General features: G+C 37.8%; 1 protein-coding gene across 1 annotated transcript in view; it reads right to left on the bottom strand.

The window, feature by feature from the left end:
- The window catches only part of REV3L (REV3 like, DNA directed polymerase zeta catalytic subunit), a gene marked incomplete at its 5' end in the record, with an annotated part of 119161 nt that overhangs the window by 25897 nt on the left and 73897 nt on the right, over positions 1-19367 (bottom strand). Inside the window, 6 exons of the mRNA XM_080616497.1 lie at positions 6949-7060; positions 9429-9621; positions 11151-11276; positions 12325-12407; positions 13003-13982; positions 14374-18580. Coding sequence (XP_080472623.1) covers positions 6949-7060; positions 9429-9621; positions 11151-11276; positions 12325-12407; positions 13003-13982; positions 14374-18580 — 5701 coding nt within the window. The remainder of the gene's footprint in view (positions 1-6948; positions 7061-9428; positions 9622-11150; positions 11277-12324; positions 12408-13002; positions 13983-14373; positions 18581-19367) is intronic.

Here is a 19367-nt window from a genome sequence, read left to right as displayed (position 1 = left end):
GATTTGAAAATGTAACTCAATTTAATGTAATTCAAAATGGAAAATACTTGTAGATTTTACACAGGGCAAGACATTACACAGATGGGTTCCATGATAAATGCAAACGTGAATGAGAAACTTGAAGAAATGCTTATGTGGCACATAAGCCAGAATTCATTACGCCAGGAATTTGCTTGCTCTTTTAAGCCTGTTCTGAACAGAAACAAGTGTATTGTTTGAAGCAGTAAGTTGCTGTAACTGTATTAAGTAGCTACCAGCTGCAATTAAGTTGCTTTGGGTTTTTCCTTGTTCAAGTAGTATATAAACTTCCTCACTTCCTACTTAACTAAATTTTAGTGGGCTATTACATTACTACTGCAAATCCCCTGATTTATATGAATACATTTAATCAATTCTTGAGTTAATCTTACTATTCTCTTTTTAAGCTAATGCGTAAAATGACCTCGGTAAACAATCTGCATACTATCTCAAGAATTGTATCCTTCAAATGGGAAGATGTTTTATAAGACAAGACATAAACCCACTTTAGCTTATGATGTTTACAAATACATGAATTTTCTTATAGAAATAAATTGTATCTAAGTTAAATATTACCTATTTTAACATACTTTTATGTAAATTCACACGAAGATTTGAAAGCTTATCACTCAAAAGATTAAAAAAAATCAGCACGCTAGTTTTGAACTCAATCTTGCTTGTGCAGGCCATTAGGGATTGCCCATAATGGCATATTACTGAGTCACAGGGTATCACTTTACAGTGCCTTACTTACTCTGGTCTTCCTTCCCAACGAGACACTACACATGCATTAAGGGAAGGGCCTCATTTCTACTAATTCTGGCATCATAAGTTTCCTAAGCTGGTCTCTTTATTGTCATTGAAGAAAAATGGCCTCTGGGTGAATTATACTTAAAATTTTATAAACCACCACCTGCAGAATAAGATTCTATTCTTTTTGTATAGCATACATGACAATTAAAAATAGATGTCTAACTTTCATAGAATCATAGAATAGTTAGGGTTGGAAAGGATCTTAAGATCATCTAGTTCCAACCCCTCTGCCATGGGCAGGGACACCTCACACTAAACCATGTCACCCAAGGCTCTGTCCAACCTGGCCTTGAACACTGCCAGGGATGGAGAATGCACAACCTCCCTGGGAAACCCATTCCAGTGCCTCACTGCCCTTACAGTAAAGAATTCCTTCCTTATATCCAATCTAAACTTCCCCTGTTTTAAGTTTTAACCCGCTACCCCTTGTCCTTTCAGTCAGACAACTCTCATACAAAGTAACCTACATGGATAATCAAGGTAGAGTAGCTAGTAAATGGTGAATTCAAACCCTACTGTAAATTCCCAGTAAACACAGTCCCCTAGTTTCAATTCCCCTTATTTAAAACTTGGATCCAAGTGGTGTCCTCCTGAAAGGATGAAAAATGATAAACACACTTCCAGCAATTGAGTGGCTCAGATAAATATATGTGTGACTTACTTCAGTACTTTGTATGTCTATCTGTATACATTCACAATGTATATGCATGAAGGACTATAACCAGTATTAATGAAGTATGGATGCTTAGGTATTTCTTTAACTTTACAATCAAAATAATTTTTGGTTGAGTATATCTCTGAATTATCTTAGAAGGAAAAAACAAAGCAAGATTAAATTCAAGTAGAACTCCCTTCTAATGAGCAAAACTTGGGACCCCAAACTCCTGTATGCATAAGGTCTACCTTATGCAAAAAGTTTAACAGACCTATCAGATTTCTTGCACCTAACATGAGGCACTGCTGTTTCTTGCTTCTTATTTCCTTTTTAATCAACTCTATCTCAATTTGTGCAGCAGAATTTCTCTCTCCTGCAGCCCAATCCCATGTACAGCTGTACCAGTGGACCAGTGTATCATTTGTTGAGACCTCCTGCAGTCTTCTTTTTGCTATTAGAGAAGAAGGGATGCCTGGAGCCAAAAGTTGACATTACTCCAAATGGGAAAATGAACAGGTAAACCTAAGGTTTACCTGATGTGAGCTCAACTGAAGTCTGTCTTTTTTGTAAAAATTGTGTGTCCTGGGTTCAGCAGTAGCAGTCATTTTTTACAGTACACTATTCAGTTGGTCTTCATCGTCAGTTTAAACTGTTCTATTAAAATAAATTGTATGAGGCCAGCTTTTACACCTGCAAGAAACTAGTAAGTTACAATGCTGAGATTTGGAAGCTGCTGGCTAGGACTAACATGACAGGAATAAGAGATATGCCTGCCAACATAGTGCTCTTTTGTTAAAAGGATGGGCACTGATACTGCTTTGCATGCTGTTGCCAGTCTCTCTGCAAAGATGAAAAGCAGCATTTATGCTGGCTGGATTTAAAGACGACAGCATTAGCATTCTACTCATACATGCTGCAGAGAGAAGAAATGTGATTATTTCCCTTTCTAGCTGTCGTTATGTGCTGTTATGCCATCTCTTCCTCTTTCTTATTTGGTAATTTCATGAATGAAAACTAAAGTTCCCAGTTGCCGTCCCTTCTATTTATGTGTCTGGTTTTCCTGACTGCTATTTTTCTTCCAGCTAAAATTAAGGGGGGGGGGAAATAAAATTAGGCCACAGCTATGATACAGACGAAAGCAGTAACTGGACGTGGCAGCAGCACACTTGGTGACTCAAATACATAAGTGAAATCTCCTAAAACATTTTTCCAGTTTGCTTCGGACAATAAAAATCCATAAAGTTGATACAGTTAATACATTAAGTAAAGATTTCTAGAGGAAAACACCACAGATGACAACAGTGGCCTGGAAAAAGAAGGTGAGATTAACACATCTCGATTTTAAAAAGGAAACACTGCTAGACCATTTAGAAAAGAACAAATACAATGTATTGCATACAAAAAAAAGAGAAAATTATCATCACACTTCACAAGAAAAACATTACACAAAATATTTAAATAAGTATTAGCAACTAGTTTACAGATCCCCACAGTCTTTAGGAAAAATCTTACAATTTTATACCATTTTTGTACTTTTATCAGAAACTACTTCCATGAGGACAAAGAGCTGTGGGTGGCTGGTGAGTTTCAAAGAGCAGCAAATCTGCTACTTTTTTTGTAATGCGTCCTGTTTCCACATTCTTTGTGTGTCAAAGATGGGGAACTCTACCTTTTCACGTGAATTCCCCAGATTTTGCCTCCCTCATGCCTGCAGGACCAGCCCTTTTCTGCTCTCTGGTAGTATCTGCCCTTACAGAAGAATGGCACAATTTGCCTTAAAAGTGTAGGAGAGGCCCAGACATTTCATTTCTCTTTCATGGGAATCCACTGCTCCATCAGGCTTGGACATCTCTAGTTTTCCTGGGTTTTTTAAATCTCCAAGACAAACATTCTTGTAGCATTCCCTTCCTCATCCCCCTCCTCAATGTGCCAGCTTTCCTGCATTTTGCAGTGAATGGTTTATGGAGCGATGTGAATGCATTTACTCTTTTTTCTGCCTTTAGGTTCAGACAGAAGGGAGGTTTCGTTTTACGTTTTCAAGCAGACAAGATTCTTCCAATTTTCCTCGCAACTCATTGCAGCCGACAGCTTATGATACAGAGAGGGTCTATTCAAGAAGGCTGCTCAGGCAGCATGACACAATCCCTTAGTATAGCGATATAGGAGCAAGCTCCATTTCAAGAAAAAAAACAATTTCCCCTATGACAACTCCAAAGAGCCTACAACTTGGCTCTCTGTGCTTGCAGATCATCCACACTGGCTGCACAGGATGGGAAGGAGGCTGTTTCTCAGCTGCTTTATGCCAGCTTTGAGCCAGAGGACAGCTTACCGAAGAATGGAAAATTGACCTATGTAGGCGAAGTTTTCTCTCAAACTCCAGGATGGTTGTCAGGGTACCAAGAACACTGTAACTATGTTTTTCTTTGTTGTAAATCTACAGCTCTTCTTTTCAAACTGTTTCCTGCCTCTCAACCCTCAAAGAGCTCAGGATTTCAATACCTTTTAGAATTAAAGAGAATTCTCAAATTCTCTTTACAACGATGTGCTTTCTTTTACCTGCCTCTACATAGATTTTGGTACTCGCACTTACAAGTACTCTCATTTCACAGCTGAATCACTCTCAGTAATAACTTCCTAGAAATAAAGGTGCGTATTCCCCTCAATATTTGGACAAATGTGCTAGTTTTCAGCATAGATGAAATCACAGATCATAATTCCAGAGAAACAGCCAGGTCTCCTTCTGGTCTACAGACCTCAAGATGACTTATTTTCATTTGTCAACTGCCCACAGTTAATCAGAGACAACATCTACTAATGTCACAGAAGAACATTTAACCTGGTATTTACTTTACAGACGTCTAGGTGGAAAACACATGTTAATCTTACTGTGGTCATTCAGATCTAGCACATGCTGAACAACTTCACAGTGAAGGTGTAACTGAATTCAGCTTCAGATCATGAATTCCAGTGAACTCTCTGGAGCAATACTCAGTGAACATGTAACAGAGCAAATTTAGCTGTGCTATAAGAAGTTAGCTTTGGGAAACACAGTGACAAAACGCTAGTGGTGCAGCCTGAGAATAGAACACCAGCAAGCATTAAAATCTCATCACTCTTTGCTTCAGCATCTGTGTCTCTCAAATCAGCCAGCATGTTATAAAGTCTATTAACATAGATACTCTGGGTCATTTGTTCAAAGACAAAATGCTTGCAGATTTCTGATGGAAAAACAGACTGATGAAATAAGAGCAAGAATTAGGCCAACTACTAAGAGAATGATTAGAAACGGGAACAAGAATTCTTCAATTAGACTGTGTAAGAATTCCTCCCACAGTGAGGTACCCTTTTTTCAGAGCACCAACAAAGCTGATGAAGTCTGTTCCTGGTATTGATGATCAAGACTGAATAGATACTATGTCATTCATTGTGCTAGGAATTTGGAATTTCACTCTTCCACCCTTCCCTCTAACAGCCAAAGATGCCAAGAATATGAACCAAAATCAAGTTGCAGTCATGCTACATATGCTATTTCGTCACAAGAACCTATTATCCTCTGGCTTGATAATACATCAGTATATAAGATACTGATATGGTTAAGGTGATTTTGAGTTTTGTTCCATGAGCCCGAAGTGGTAATGCTTCTTGAACACTGCCTAATTGTTTTCTTTCTCTAACTTAACAGACCTACCATTATGTGCGCCTACCACAACACTGGAGTACCTAGCTTGTCCTGGGAAAAATAACACTAAGACCAGCAACAAAAGATTGTTTAAAAAATAATTTCTGTTGCTGAAAGTTTTCACTAAAGCTGTTTGCTTGTTCATTTCCCATTGAGAAAAAAAATTTTGCGGTCCACTACTTTTTAATTGAGTAGTTTTACGGTATTTTTTCCTTCAGTTAAAGCTGCTCTGGATACAGACACTTGCTTTTTTGCTTAATATAAAACATTTACACCAGCAAAATTTCTTATTCTCTTTTGCTGAGGCTACAGAAAATAAAGGGGGAAAGGCATAGCAAACTGTAGATGTGGTCCAAGTTTTAAAAATATGTTTGTTGAGAGCTCAGCAGAAGTTTGATTCATTAAGTAGTATTGCATAGAGGGGGGAAGGAAGTAGACTAAGATGATGACAGCAGTCTGCCTCTCCATTAATAGATCAAATCTTTTATCTTTCAGGAATACAAGTTAGCTAAATCTTTGCAGGCACGCTAGCATAGCGTTGAAAGAGAAGATCTCTTAAGAAGAGATTTCTCAGACAGCAACCTGGTCGTTGGTACATTCCCTTGAAGTACTATAAAAATTGCATGCTTCTTTTCATTCCATAATGCCTTCAGTATGTACAGATGTAGATGACTTCTGTTCTTCAGTGATAAATACATATTCTAACTTCTGAGTTCTCTCTTACTCTTTATGTACTATTACTTTTTAAACTTCCACATAACTGGGAGAATTCTTCATTTACTGGCAGTTTCTCATTCTCAGTAATTTTCCTAAGTTTGATGGAGCACTAGATTTCCAAGAAAGAGAAAAATAAAATTATGTTCCTTACCTGAATTTTGTCTTTTCTGAACAGGGATCTGCTGCTCTGTCAGGACCCACCCTGTGTTGGTTGCATTCAGCAACTCTTTTTGTACTCTGGCTTCATGGGATTGGTCAATGCCTTTCTCATCAGAGGTTTTCTGGTTGGAGAGAGAAAGAATTGCAAATGTACTCTGCCTAGTACACATTTTTTCTTGTGCCTCTATCACCACTCAGCAGGGTGACTCAGAGTTTAAATCTGTTTATTTTTCCTTGCAATTTTACAGCTTTGCACCTCTGACAGTAGGGCCTGGAGAGACGTCTGTGGTTCCACCTACTCACCAGCTGAGAGGGCTACCAAACAGGCTTCCCAGCCTTGGTGGAGATGGGGAAACCAGCAGTTTTCCAAGTCCGATGGAGCAGGCGATTTCCATTCAGAGAAGACAAAACTAATGAAGGAGACTGATTTTTCAACTACTGGTTATTTAAATCTGTCAATAGTAGTTTCAGTACCATGTAGGGTTTTCTCTGTCTTGCTTCAGAGTCCCTAGAAAAATTCTTCCCATCTGAGGGGTTTTCTATAGCTCTCAGCATTGTTAATATCTACTACTCTTAGAGTTTCAAAGAGATGTGTAATGAATTCTGGGATTAACAGGAAAGGTTATATGTTAAAGAAGATTACTTATATGGCTGATTAGTTTCAAGACTGTAACTCAGCTGCTTAGGAGGATCTGAATGTTCTTGCTGTCAGAGAAAAGGAAAAGCAAAAAGTAGTTTTATTTGAAAGACCACCATGCTCGTCCACTCTAGAAATAAGCCTTTGAGGGAAACAACAACAACAACAACAACAACAAAAACCAGTATTTGAGAGACTGGCAAGGGTTGAAGGAACTAAATCTGCTGTACCAAGCCTGAAAAATAAAAGCAGAACGTACAGATATGCTACCTTTTTACAATATTCACTACTTCCTGGAAAAGAGTTCTTTCATCAGTAGCGTAACTGACTTCTAGTCCTGTAACTCCAGATCTTGTGAGCAAGGGGGCTTGGTCTCTGCTCCCTAGAAAATAAAGTAAAAAACCATCATTACAATTTAGAAGTCATTCATTCATTCATCCATTACTTCAGCCAACAATATTGCTCTAGAATAAAACATACAACTGAAAAGAAGTATGGAATGCAACCTATTTTTAACACTAATGATTACCACAATTAATTTCATGGACTTGTCTTGTTCCTCTTGGGTGGAAAAGTTTGGTTTTTTCACCTTGTAAAATTCTATCATAGAGGTAATCTTGCATAAATTCTCTGATACAAATTTGATTCAAAAGAAATTTCACCATTTTCCAGGTACAAGAGTCCAGCTATTAGAAAATTATTTTTGAATACGAAATATTGCAGGACCACAATTTTCATGAAAAATACATACTTTAATTGCTATCTGAGAGCCCTGCTTTGCAAAATGCTTTGAAGAATGAAAATGCTATACAGCAATAGTATAGTTCTTTTTTCAGTACATTTATTAAAAAATTCTGTTAAGTTACTAACAGCAATGAAAAACATGAGCAACTGCTCACTTAGGGCATGTTAAGAGTGTCTGCGTTCATAAATGTGTGAACAATAGCTAAATTTGTGTGCATGCAGGAACTCAGCATTTGCCTTCCATATAAAAAAACCCCTTCTTCACTAATATGTAACACATACTGCGTGTTTTCATTTTCTTTATACAACAGATAGCAATATCTCTGATTAAGGCAACAATCTGGAGTTTTTAAAAGGCATTCAACTTTGACATATTCTTAAGAACTTAATAATTAAAAAAAGTGTGCTTTCAGAAATAAATTGAGTACTGCAACTTACAAAGCAATAATAATACAAAAAGGGAAAAAAAAAAGGTGTTTCTCAATGTCAAGTCACTCCACAGGGAACTCAAAAGTTCTAACCAAGAAAGTATTAACAGCACACATCAATTAAGGAAGGAATGGCACAATAACATTTAAACATGTCACTTTCTTTCACTAACAAACCCAGATCAGAACCTCTGGCTTTTAAAAATATTATTGGACCTCTTTACAGAGAGCTTTTTCTTGATAATTTATCAGTGGCACACACCTAAGGAGCCATAGTGGCTATACTGTTGAAAGTCTCACTTAGTAAGATAGTAACAAGCATATAATACCACAAAAAACTTCACTGAGAATAGTAAGAACTTAGCTTAACATGATACAGTATCTACAATACTTTGAAAAATAAAATGGTTAAAAGAAGGAACTGTTGCCTTAATGCTGAATTTATTTTTGGTAGGTTTTGTCTACGCTTAGATTTTAGACAGTATTTTGTGGTTTAATACACATTCACAATGCCAAAGAAACCCTGAAAGAAAGAGGACTTTTGGTTTTGGGCATTTTGTTTGTTTGGTTTTTTCTTTTACTAGCCTAAACCAGTGGTACTCAACCTTTAACAGCTGGAGAGCCACTTCTTTATTAAATGGAGTTGTAGAGCACCATAAAAATCAAGTATCATCAGTGTGATTTTTCTTCCATCATGACACTTCAATGTGTGATGATGCCACCTCAACATCATCACATATTGATACATCACGACATGACACATCAGCATCCTCTCTCCCAGCAGCATTCTGTCTTCAACCCCTTCTGGCTGCTAGGAAGGAGTGGGGTGGAGGGGTAGAAGGGGCAAAAGGGCGAGTTTTTCCCCATTCTGTCCCATGGCTGCTGGGTGGGAGGTGATCTCTACTCTTACCTGTGGGGGGATCCCAGCAGCTCCTTTTCTTTCCCCCTATGGGAGGGGGAACTTCAGCGACTCCCACACTGCTGGTCCATTTGCTCAGTGCTCCCCGCGCTGCCTGATAGAGTGGAGCGCCGATCAGACGCCTACATTGCGAGAGCCGCCTGTAGGGCCATGAAGAGCCACATCCGGCTCTAGAGCCACAGGTTGAGTATCACTGGTCTAAACAAAGCCAAAAAGGTACAATAGAATAAGGGCCCCTGTTTAGATCCTAAAAGGATCAGATAAAACCACAAAAATAACCCTTAAGTAAAATATAAAACATACTGTCTTGCTTTTAACATTTTCTACTTGCAGCTATCCAGCAACTTGAGTAGGAAACTAAAGGCAGGTTTTCCTCTTTATACTTTTAGAACACTGCAGGAGCTTGTCCACAAGTAGGCAAACATAGATATTTTGCACATATGTATGTTATTTGTGGTTTACAGCCCATGCAATAGTTCTTTAAAGATATAAGTAGGAAAACTCTATGTTTAATATGGCCATTCATCCAACAGTCAACAAGACAAAATTAAATGAGCTACATAGTAATATAGATACTCGATTATATTTTGCTTGCTACTGTTTGATTACTATGAAATAAGTATTTATGTAAAATGCACTAAGAAAAAAGAAATAAGAACCTTGGCTTGAGAGTGTCCTGTCTGCATCAATCACTATAGCACCAGTGATTTCTTTTTTATCAGTATTTGGCAGTGCTGTGTCTGAAGAGATGCAATAGAATAAAGCACAGATTGGATCAAACTCTGGGTCTGGTTCCAAATCTCGTCTGGTTCGAGCATGTAACTCCATACTGATGAGGGTAAGGTGCTGGACCTACCAAAAAATAAATAGAGTAAGTTAGTGTGCTTTGGAGCTTTCTTAAAAAAATTTAAGAGGACATTATGAGCAGACATTTATATGGTCACATTATACTGTAACTAAGAGGTCACACCAGAAAATTAAAAGTTATTAAACATGCATCTCTGGATCTCACTTTTTTGCAAAAAAAAATTAATTAAAAAAAATTAAAAGATTAATTACATTTTTATACACAATTATTTGTTTCTGAATCCTATCTTCTTCTACCAAAAGCAGAAAACACAAACAGAAATGTCCAACAATTGCAAATTCCTATAATGTTTTCAAACAGCTTTGCATATTGAGCTGAATTAAGTTTCCAGACTGATCTAGAATAAAGAATCACTGTTGGTCTTTATCCTTCTTTCCCTCCCTCACCCAAGACATGCAAACTAGCTTGAAGGCTAAGTCACTTACAGGAAGATATGAGGAATACCTATCTTTCCCTTTACTGGCATTAATTAACTTCCACATCATGTTGCCACAGCTTTTTGAAGAATGGTTGGCATTAAGAAAATGCTAATCCCTACATATTGTACAATTTTGTGTCTATAATAAATACTATAGTATTTAATATTGTGTCAACGCTATGTTGGTGCTCTATTGTCTTGCATAATATAGTTGATAATGTGGACTAACGGGCAAATTGGAAGGATGAAAAGGAAGTTACAAATACTTCTGAGTAAGCAAAGTGCCTCGGGGGCAACCTGATTTCCTCTAGATTTGCACTCTAAATCACTACAGCCATCACTGAAATGAAATTTTATTATCAAGCTCTACCTCTATTTCCTGCAAAATCAACAGATTCTTGTGGCTTCTCCTATGTCATCAAGTCAGTGCATAAAACTGCTCTCTCCCCATCTCATCTGTAAATTGGTCAACAGCTAATTCCACACCACGGATGTGGTGACTGTTTGGGAGCACATACATGCTGGCTGGCCAGCTAGCAGCCAAACACAGCAGTACTATATTCACATTGCATCTCTTTCTCCAGCACCAATTTTGATCAATCTTCCCAGACCAACCACTGATCTACATGAAATATGCAGAGATACTCATTGAGGCATGTACCAGTTTGTTAGATGTAGTAGAAACTGGCTAACAGGTTCAGAAGGTAGCATGTAGAGATACCAGGCGGGCCTGACTAAATGATGTCAAAACACCTTGTTTCTTAAGGAAACAATCCATGAAAGTTTTGGTCTGCTAGTTTTTCCAGTAACGTTTTTATACAAACCTTACTAGTTCTTCCTTCTCATTTTCCCCGTATCTGTATTTTTTTAAAAGGAAAATTTACCACCTTTTCAACAAAAATGCTGTGAAATTTAAGTCAATCCTACCAAATAAAGGTACTTGGAGATCAAGCTTAAACTAGTAGAGGACTTAAAGCTGCAGCCATCACCCACTGATTATGTCAGGCATGGACCAAGAAGGAAAAGATTTTTAAATTCTGCCATTACAAAACTGGTCTGATTAACTATAATTTTATAAAATAACATGTAAATTACCTCATGCAAGGATTTGGCTTCCTGCAGGTTTTCCACACTGACTTTAAAACCGTAAGTATTATTTAAAGATGGTCCTTCAATCTGAGAAGTGTCTTTCTTTGGAGCACCAAGAGCAGCAAACTGATTCTTATTGGGAGGAGAGAAGGGAAAGAAGAAAGGCATAGTGTAATACTGAAAAAACTACAGGTTGCTAAATTCAGATGCAATATTCAATACAAATTTACCAATGAAAATGTAAATAATATGCTACAGTTACTAAAAATGGCTTTCACTATCTCCTAATGTAATTTTTCAACAAGGAAACAACAGCTGTATCTTTCTGCCTTTTAGGAATAATTTTAATGAAACCTCATACTAAAGCAATAGACAGTTTGAAAACCCCACAAAAATCCACACATATTGGCTTACTTAGAAGCCTGAGGACAGAGGAACCAGCAAATCTCTATTCCCCCTTGAGCAACAATTCATCAAAAACCTCCATTTCAGTCATCACTTTAAGGCCCTGAATTAAGGGTACACTTAAGCACCCACTTAAACAGTGAATAGTGAGAACAAATGAAAAGACTATTGGGTCATTTTCATAATGCATCTTGCCTACCATTCCCTTTCCAATGTGGGGAACAGAAACTGTTTAGGGAAAACATGTGAGCCTGATCATTTTATGCAGTCCATTCCCTCTCTACAATGTCAGCATATCAGTGCTATTCACTGCCTATGTTGTTTTCAGAAAATGCTTAGAATGTTGTCTGAAAACTAATACACACAGAGACACATAAATATACATGTCTAAGTGTATATAGAAAAGGGAAAATAAAAATATAAAAAGTATATAAAAAAACCCTATAAAAGGTATATAGAAGGGAAATCCCAACGCAACTTAAAAATGATGTAGCTAAAAGAGCAAAACATTTTCCTTATAGTCTCTGTAGTACCTCACTACTCTAAAGCATAGAACATATTTACAATATCCAGCTTCCCCACCCCGCAACTTAAACTGATTTCTTCATCCTAGCTCCGAGTGTACACTGATTCTACAACAATTGCACCCTACCACTTTAAATGTATTTTCAAGATTTTGACAGCAAAACAAAAAAAAACAACATAGGAGAAAGAGAATGGAAATGTGTATGTGTGGCATAATAAAAATATATCTGTACATAAAATCTTAATTTACCTTCATTTGTGTGGTTAGAAGTACTCTGCGAAGACCATCAGTATTATTTCCCCTCTTGTGGCTCAGTTTCTGGGCTTTTGGTTCTGTAAACATACGTGAGTGCAAAACTACTTAGCCTCATTAATATTGCCTACACATTAAACAACATTTTAGAAACAACCAAAGGCATTTGGTTAACATTATAAACAAACATTATATTAAAACAAATACAACATTATTCTCTGTCCAATCCAAAGCACAACTATTTCAATTTGGTATCTATGGACACTTAGGAACATGTAATACAAGGCCAGTAAGTTATCAAGCCTCACATGATTACCATCTTAACACTACAATGTTATTCACACTCTACATTTAGATTACGTTTGAAAAAAATGCAAATGATGTAACCAAAAAGATTTTCAAAATCCCCCAAATAAGATATATTTTGATTTATTTTTTAACCAGCACTTCAGAGTTCAGATACTAGAGACCATCACAAAGCAAAATGGTGTTTTGCTGCTACACTTTTTTCGTAACTCAGTAGTTACTTTAACAATAATGCAAAGGCCTTTTTCTTTCCAAAACTAGTTTTAAACTTATTTTTGTGGAGATGTAATGCTCTTCTCATTATGTCAAAAGAAATATGTCATATTCAGATTTTTTTTCTGTATCATTAGACTCATTCAATCAATTTACCTGTGGATAAAGGAGTAATCCCAAGAACTTCAGGCACTCTATCTTGATTTTTCCTCTGCACAATAGGAGTACTATGTAGGCAAACAGATTCGGAATTTCCAGGATCTTCATTAACTGGAAATGGAGATGCCGCAAAGGATGTCCTAACGTCCTCGCAGGTGGATGGAGAGTTTTGTGCCCTTCCCACAGGTACTACATCATTTCCTTCCACAGATGACAAAATAATATCCTGACTTTTCCACTCTGTGTCTTCTAATTTGGACTGCTTGGGATCTGGAGATGCTACTTGCTGCCAAGGAGGAAGTACTGGAGAATCTGGTGAACTGTAATTGACATAATAATCTTCCTCCTCCTCCCTATCATGTTCTAGTGTTGAAGTAACAAGTGTCTTGCTTTCAGATGGAGTTTTATTAGAGTCCATGTAAGTTTTAGTATTTACAGAAGTTCCTATAGTGCTTATAGACTTATCACAGGTTTCCTTGGTTTGTGCTTTTGTATTTTCTGCCACAGCAGCAGCAGTATTCTTTGTAGGCAAAATAGGTCTTTCATCTTCCAGGCTCGATAAACTTAAATCTTTAGCTGCTTTTACTACTTCTATAGATTTCTCTTCAGACAATACTACAGAGCTGAAATTCTCAGCTGCCTTTGCCAGCTCAGCAGGATGAGTTTTAGGCAATTTCTTGAACTGTTCATACTCTTCTTTGGCATGAAGCCATATTTGAACTTGCTGTTGGCTTGGAGCACACTTGCATGGCATTATGACTATTTTTTTGTCGTCACTAATTTTATGGCTATTACTTTCTCTTTTATTAACAGTAGAGTGACCATAACGAGGAGGAGACCCTGGTCTAGGGCTTTCTGTCATTGCTGAAAATGCAGTCTTCCAGAGCCGTAGACCTTCTAATGAGAAGTCCCCCTCAAATTCAAGCAGGTCATTTGGAAGCCTAGTTTCCACTGTGAGAAGCCGTCCTCCAATCTCCCTGTGAAGAAAATAGTTTGAGTTATTGTTTTACTCTCCATTGCATTACAGGCAATTTACAGCAAAACAGTCCTCAAGATGATATACAGGCAGAATCTTGCTAACTAGTTTTCTCACTATGCAATTCCTGTGGGCAGTGTCTTCCTTTTACAAACCAAGCAGACACATTCCCACTTACTACAGTAATATGAAGCAATAAAAACCGAAGTGTCAAGAATGAAAAATGGGTATTTCCACAGGAAGTACAGTAATTTTCAACTTCAAATATACTGGTATCAGATGGGATCTTTCATGCATCTGTGCCACATAACAGCATAAAATTGTTTACAGGAATAAATTAAATTTAGTATAATCACAAGCATATGTAGACAGAAATGTATTTAACACAGTACCTTGGCTTTTCTGGAGCATCTGAAGGATTGCTGCAAAATGGTTCCTGATAAACTGTTTCTGCCAGATCATGATCCAGCAAAGTTGCCATGATTTCTTCACGACTGGGTGGGGACATGAGAGGCTTAAGAATGTGAGCGGTCCGAGGTGTAAAACTTCCATTCTTTGACTGTGAGGGAGAACTGGTTGATCTTGGTGAACTATCTGGAGTTGGGGTTAGTGCCTCATTGTTTCTTGAAACATGCAGTTCTAAATCCTCAGAAGCTGCATCTATAAGCTCACCATCAGGAGAAGATAAAACTGATGTAAAAGAGGTATTAACTGAACCAAGTGGTTGACAGGGTTCAAAAGTGGTTTCTTTTCTAATGTGGCTTTGAATCCAGTCTGAGGTGGTTGACTGGGGAAGGTTAAGAAATCTCTCTTTATTACCTGTATTTCTGTTCAATTTAAATTTTTCATTTAAACAAACCTCAGTCTCTTGTGCACAAAAGGTATCAATGGAACTAGACCTAGAAGTTGAAGGATGAATATTTTTCCTCCTTTGGCTATGGTAGTGGTTCTCATTATTATCCAGTGAGGTCTTCTCAAAAAGCTCAGGGCTCAGGGAACCAGTCCGTATCCATTTACTTGTGCTTGGAGAATGCTGCTTTTGTTCCTCAGATTTTTGGTCGTTATGACACACAAAATCATTTTCTGCTGTTTGTGCAGAACCAAGATCTTGAATTGCATCACTCAAGAATTTCTGGGGCAAATTTTGATCTGCTGGGACAAACTGGCTTGCAGAATAAAAACTGCAAAATCCAGTTTGCCCTATAGCATTAATATCAAAGTTGTAACTGTGGTCTGGAGACAAGCTGTCTTCAAGTGAGTAGCAGCTTTCAAAACCAGGGTCTGAAAAAAAAATGGGGCTGTCATCAGACACAGAGTGATCAATGCGACTAGTGATCTGCTGGCTTATCGACTCCATTTTTGAAAGTTTTGCTGTTTTTTCTTTAGGTTTTGTGCTCCTGGGAGCACGAGATTTTCTTGGCGATGTGACTGACCGTGACCTTTTGATTGCCTTATTCTGTTCAAGAGGGCATGGTATACTCCTGCTCAGCTGTGTTTTAGCTGGTAATGGTTGCTGTGTAACATTAGCATTCTGAGCTTTCTGCTGTCTCTTCTGAAGCAACTCTTTCAAAACAGCTAGGCCAGACTGTCCTTCACTGAATGCTGATGGGGCCACTATAGTCCTGTTTTTATACTGGGTGATGGGTTTTGGCTGCATGGTTGTTTCTGACAGAGACCTTTGTTTTACTGTTTCAGGTTTAAAATGTGACATATCCAAAATAAATCCTCTCTGGTTTTGATCCCAATTTAACTGTTTCACTGGACTCTTCAAAGATGTTACAAAACAGTTCTTAGGCAACTGAAGTGGCCCAGGGCTTTCCTCAGATGACTTAAGAATAGAAGAACAAGGATCAGAATGCTTGGATGCCTCTGGTAAGCAAAAAATCTGCTGTTGATTATTGTCTTTACAATGCAAATAGTTAGTGGCATGTAACTGATCCATTTTTGCTGTGTCCAAAGAGTCATGAGTTTCATTTAATTTCCCAGCTGGTGGTAAATATCTGTTCTGCAAATTTTTTGTCTCTTCTGCTTTTGCAGAAGTCTTCTCTTTAGAGATGCGTGTGTTCGGCATTACCTGAGTTGTGTGATTAGATGGATCAAATATGTTTTGAATGACAGCAGAATCCTTCATTCTAAATACAGCACTTTGAGTCCTGGGCCTTTGAGAGCTCATTTTTGGTACTTCCCTTCCAGATGCCCCAGGAGTAGATGTGAAAGATGAATGTGGGTCTTCTTGTGAAGCAGGTGCACGCTGTGCATCTACAGGCTTATCAATTTCCATCAAAGAATGAAAACAGCCTGATGAATTACCTTGTGCATCAGCTGCTGAGGGGAGCTGTGCTGATGGTAGATATCCTGCAGAATAGCCAGGAAGAGGACTGTCTTTCCGGTTATGAAGTGGCTGCAAGTTGGCAGAGTTGTAAGAAATCTCAGGCAGATCTTGATGTTTCAGCACAAACTTTACCTCTGCAGTAGAGTTAACATTTCCTTTTTCATGTTTAAATACAACACGCTTTCTTGCAGATGCTTTTTCAACTGTTTTTTGTCTTTGTTTTCTTGGTTTCTTCTTTACATCATCTGCTGTTTTATCAGTCTGATTGATTTTTTTCTTTTTCTTAGTAGATACAGTGGGGCTAGCAAATTTCTTTTTACATTTCTTAACCTGAGTTTTTGCTCGACTGTTCCTTCCTGCACTAGAATTAACAATCTTGCTGCTGTACATATTTGGCCCCCTATTAAATAAAGCTTCTCTCTCCAGGTTGGTCAAAATTTCTTCTGCTTTTGGATCAGTGGGAGACCAGCAGCGAGGTGGAGATGTGTTTACTGGGCTTGTGCTTCTCTCAGAAAGAAAACCTAACTTAGACATAACATCACTATAGTTACAGTCACAGTCTTCAGCTTCAGCATTGTAGGATGGTGAAGGAGGAGAAAGAATTGTATGAGTCCTTTTTCTGAAAGATAAAGTTCTTTTAATATTTTTACTACCTGTTTTTTGTGGCTTTCCAGCTTTTTTCTTGGTTGACTTATGTTTTGCTTTCCTTTTGTGACTTTTCTTTGGTGTTAGTGGATAAATAGGATATTTGGTTGCAGGAGAGTCAGGAACTTTAGGCCAGAAGTCCTTTAAAGGTGCAAGCTTTTTATATAAGTTCATCTTTTCCTCTGTGAGTACTACCCTTTCCTCACTAGAATCTACTTTTCCTAGTTTAACAAGCATATTTTTTCTCCCTCTAAATCTATTGATGATAATATATTTAATAATAACAGGTGGCAATTTTTTAGAAAGTTTTCTACGCTTTCGAGACTTCTGAGACCCATCCAAACTTTCAACACCTTCTATCATTTGAGGTAGATTAATTTTTGAGTTGTGTGCGACAAAGCTTGATTCACTGTCTTCAGTCTCATAATTTACCTTCCGTTTCGTTCGGAGTGTATATTTATTCCCACATAATCCAAATGACTGCTCAGTTTCAAGAGATCCATCTGCAAACTGACAGTCAGTATAATTAGCAGTACTTGTAGGCATTTTGTTTTCAAAAGCTTCAAGAGGAACTTGAACAAAGTCACTAGGTAAAGCACTACCCTTATCAGGAATGTTACTACAAGCATTACCTTGTGTATAGCAGCTTTCCTTCACTGATACAACATCATTTACACTTAAAGGCTCCTGATGATTGATAAAACTATGCTTCTTTTTATTCAGCTTCAACCTGGACTGTTTGTTGCCTTGCTGTAACTTGTATGTCACAGGAGCTAACTTCTGTGGTCGACTGAGACAATTAGAAAGAACAACACTAGGAAAGAACATATAATGTGCTGCTTGTTGACTGAGGCTTGGCTTTTCTGCCTTATGCTCCTGAAATTCTTCATATCTAATTTTAAGCTTATTAAGGCCACCATCATCAGTGCTATTTTCAAGCGAATGTACCACAGTTCGACTGCCTCCTGAACAAGACATCAACTCACAATTTTCTGTAACTGCTGCTGGAAAAAAACTATTTATACTTGCACTGCTCGATTTTTCATTTACTTCAGAGGACATTTTACCTTTGGAATGGCTGGAGTGGCTCAAATCAGAAAAGTTAAATAAGTTTTTATTCAATATGCTGTCACCAATGTGGCGGCCCACATGCATAAAAGAGACATCCTTTTCAGCCTTTCTGATGCTAGTATACTTCCTACTAGGTATCTGTCTGCTCACTGATGAAATATCATCTTCATACTCAAAAATATTATTTTCACATGAAGGAACTGGGGGAGTATCTTTCTTGTTATTCTCTTTGTGAGAGTTTTCTGCGTGGGTACTACTGCTGAATGGAGTTGGGTATTTTGCTGAGTAAGTGCTTTCTTTTGTAAGAGAATGGACTGAAAGTTCAGGTCTTGTTTCTGTGTTTGGTTGTGAGAGGTCTTCTACTAAATCTTCATTATTCAAAACATGGTTAGAAAGGGCACTTGTGTGTTTACACTGAAAAGTAATTTTAGCAGAAGATGGGGGTTCTAGCGTAGCAGCATCTTTGTGAAAGATTGAGGTCTTTACAGACATTTTGCTTGTTGCAATGACGGAGGAGTGAGTTCGAGAACTTTCATTATTCAAAGGATTGTCTGAAATGGAAGACAAGCAATTTTACTCTAGTTTTTCTGTGAAAAAAAAAACAACCCAAAAAACCTAAGGCATTAACCATTTTAATTACACTTCCCTGAAAGTCCTCCCACCCAAAGAAGAAAAAAACCCAACCCCCTCTTCTAAATCACATGGCGTTTATGATCATGACAACTGCAGATCCTGAGTACATGATTTGCTTTATCAAAATCATGTTGTTGGCACATTTGTGTCTCAGTTGTTCTGTCAGTTACTCCTAAATGGTAGGCTTACAATTGCCAAAGATTTCATGCTGGTTTTCTGAAAGGCGGCTTCTAAAATCACTTTCAGGTAACTAAATACAGATTGCTTTCTAATGAAAGCTTGTATCCTGCTTTGTCCCTGAGAAGCATGCATACTCATTGGCTCTGAAAAAACAAAGAACTTACTTTGATGACTTTCCCTATACAGAAAGCTAAAGTACTATCTAACAACATGGCAAGGGCTTTGTAATATTTGTATTTGTCCTGTGCACTATGTACACATAGTTGCTGCACTTTTATGAAGCAGAGCAATCCACCACCTATTCAGGTGTTTATGCAAGGAGCTCACACCATTAAGTTATATCGTGACTTCATATACATGCATTAACATTCCCACACAGATCTGCGACCAGCATGTGATGCGGTAACTGTCCTGTGCAGACTCATCACATGGTACCTGGGACAATTTCAGTCTCTTTTGGTAATACTTTTACCATGTTTCCTGCAAGATAAGTGTGCACAGACAGATGGTAAGTAACACCAACTG

This window comes from Psittacula echo (genome assembly GCF_963264785.1).
Source record: "Psittacula echo genome assembly, chromosome: 4".
Lineage (NCBI taxonomy): Eukaryota > Metazoa > Chordata > Aves > Psittaciformes > Psittacidae > Psittacula > Psittacula echo.
This window is presented reverse-complemented; position numbering and strand designations above follow the sequence as displayed.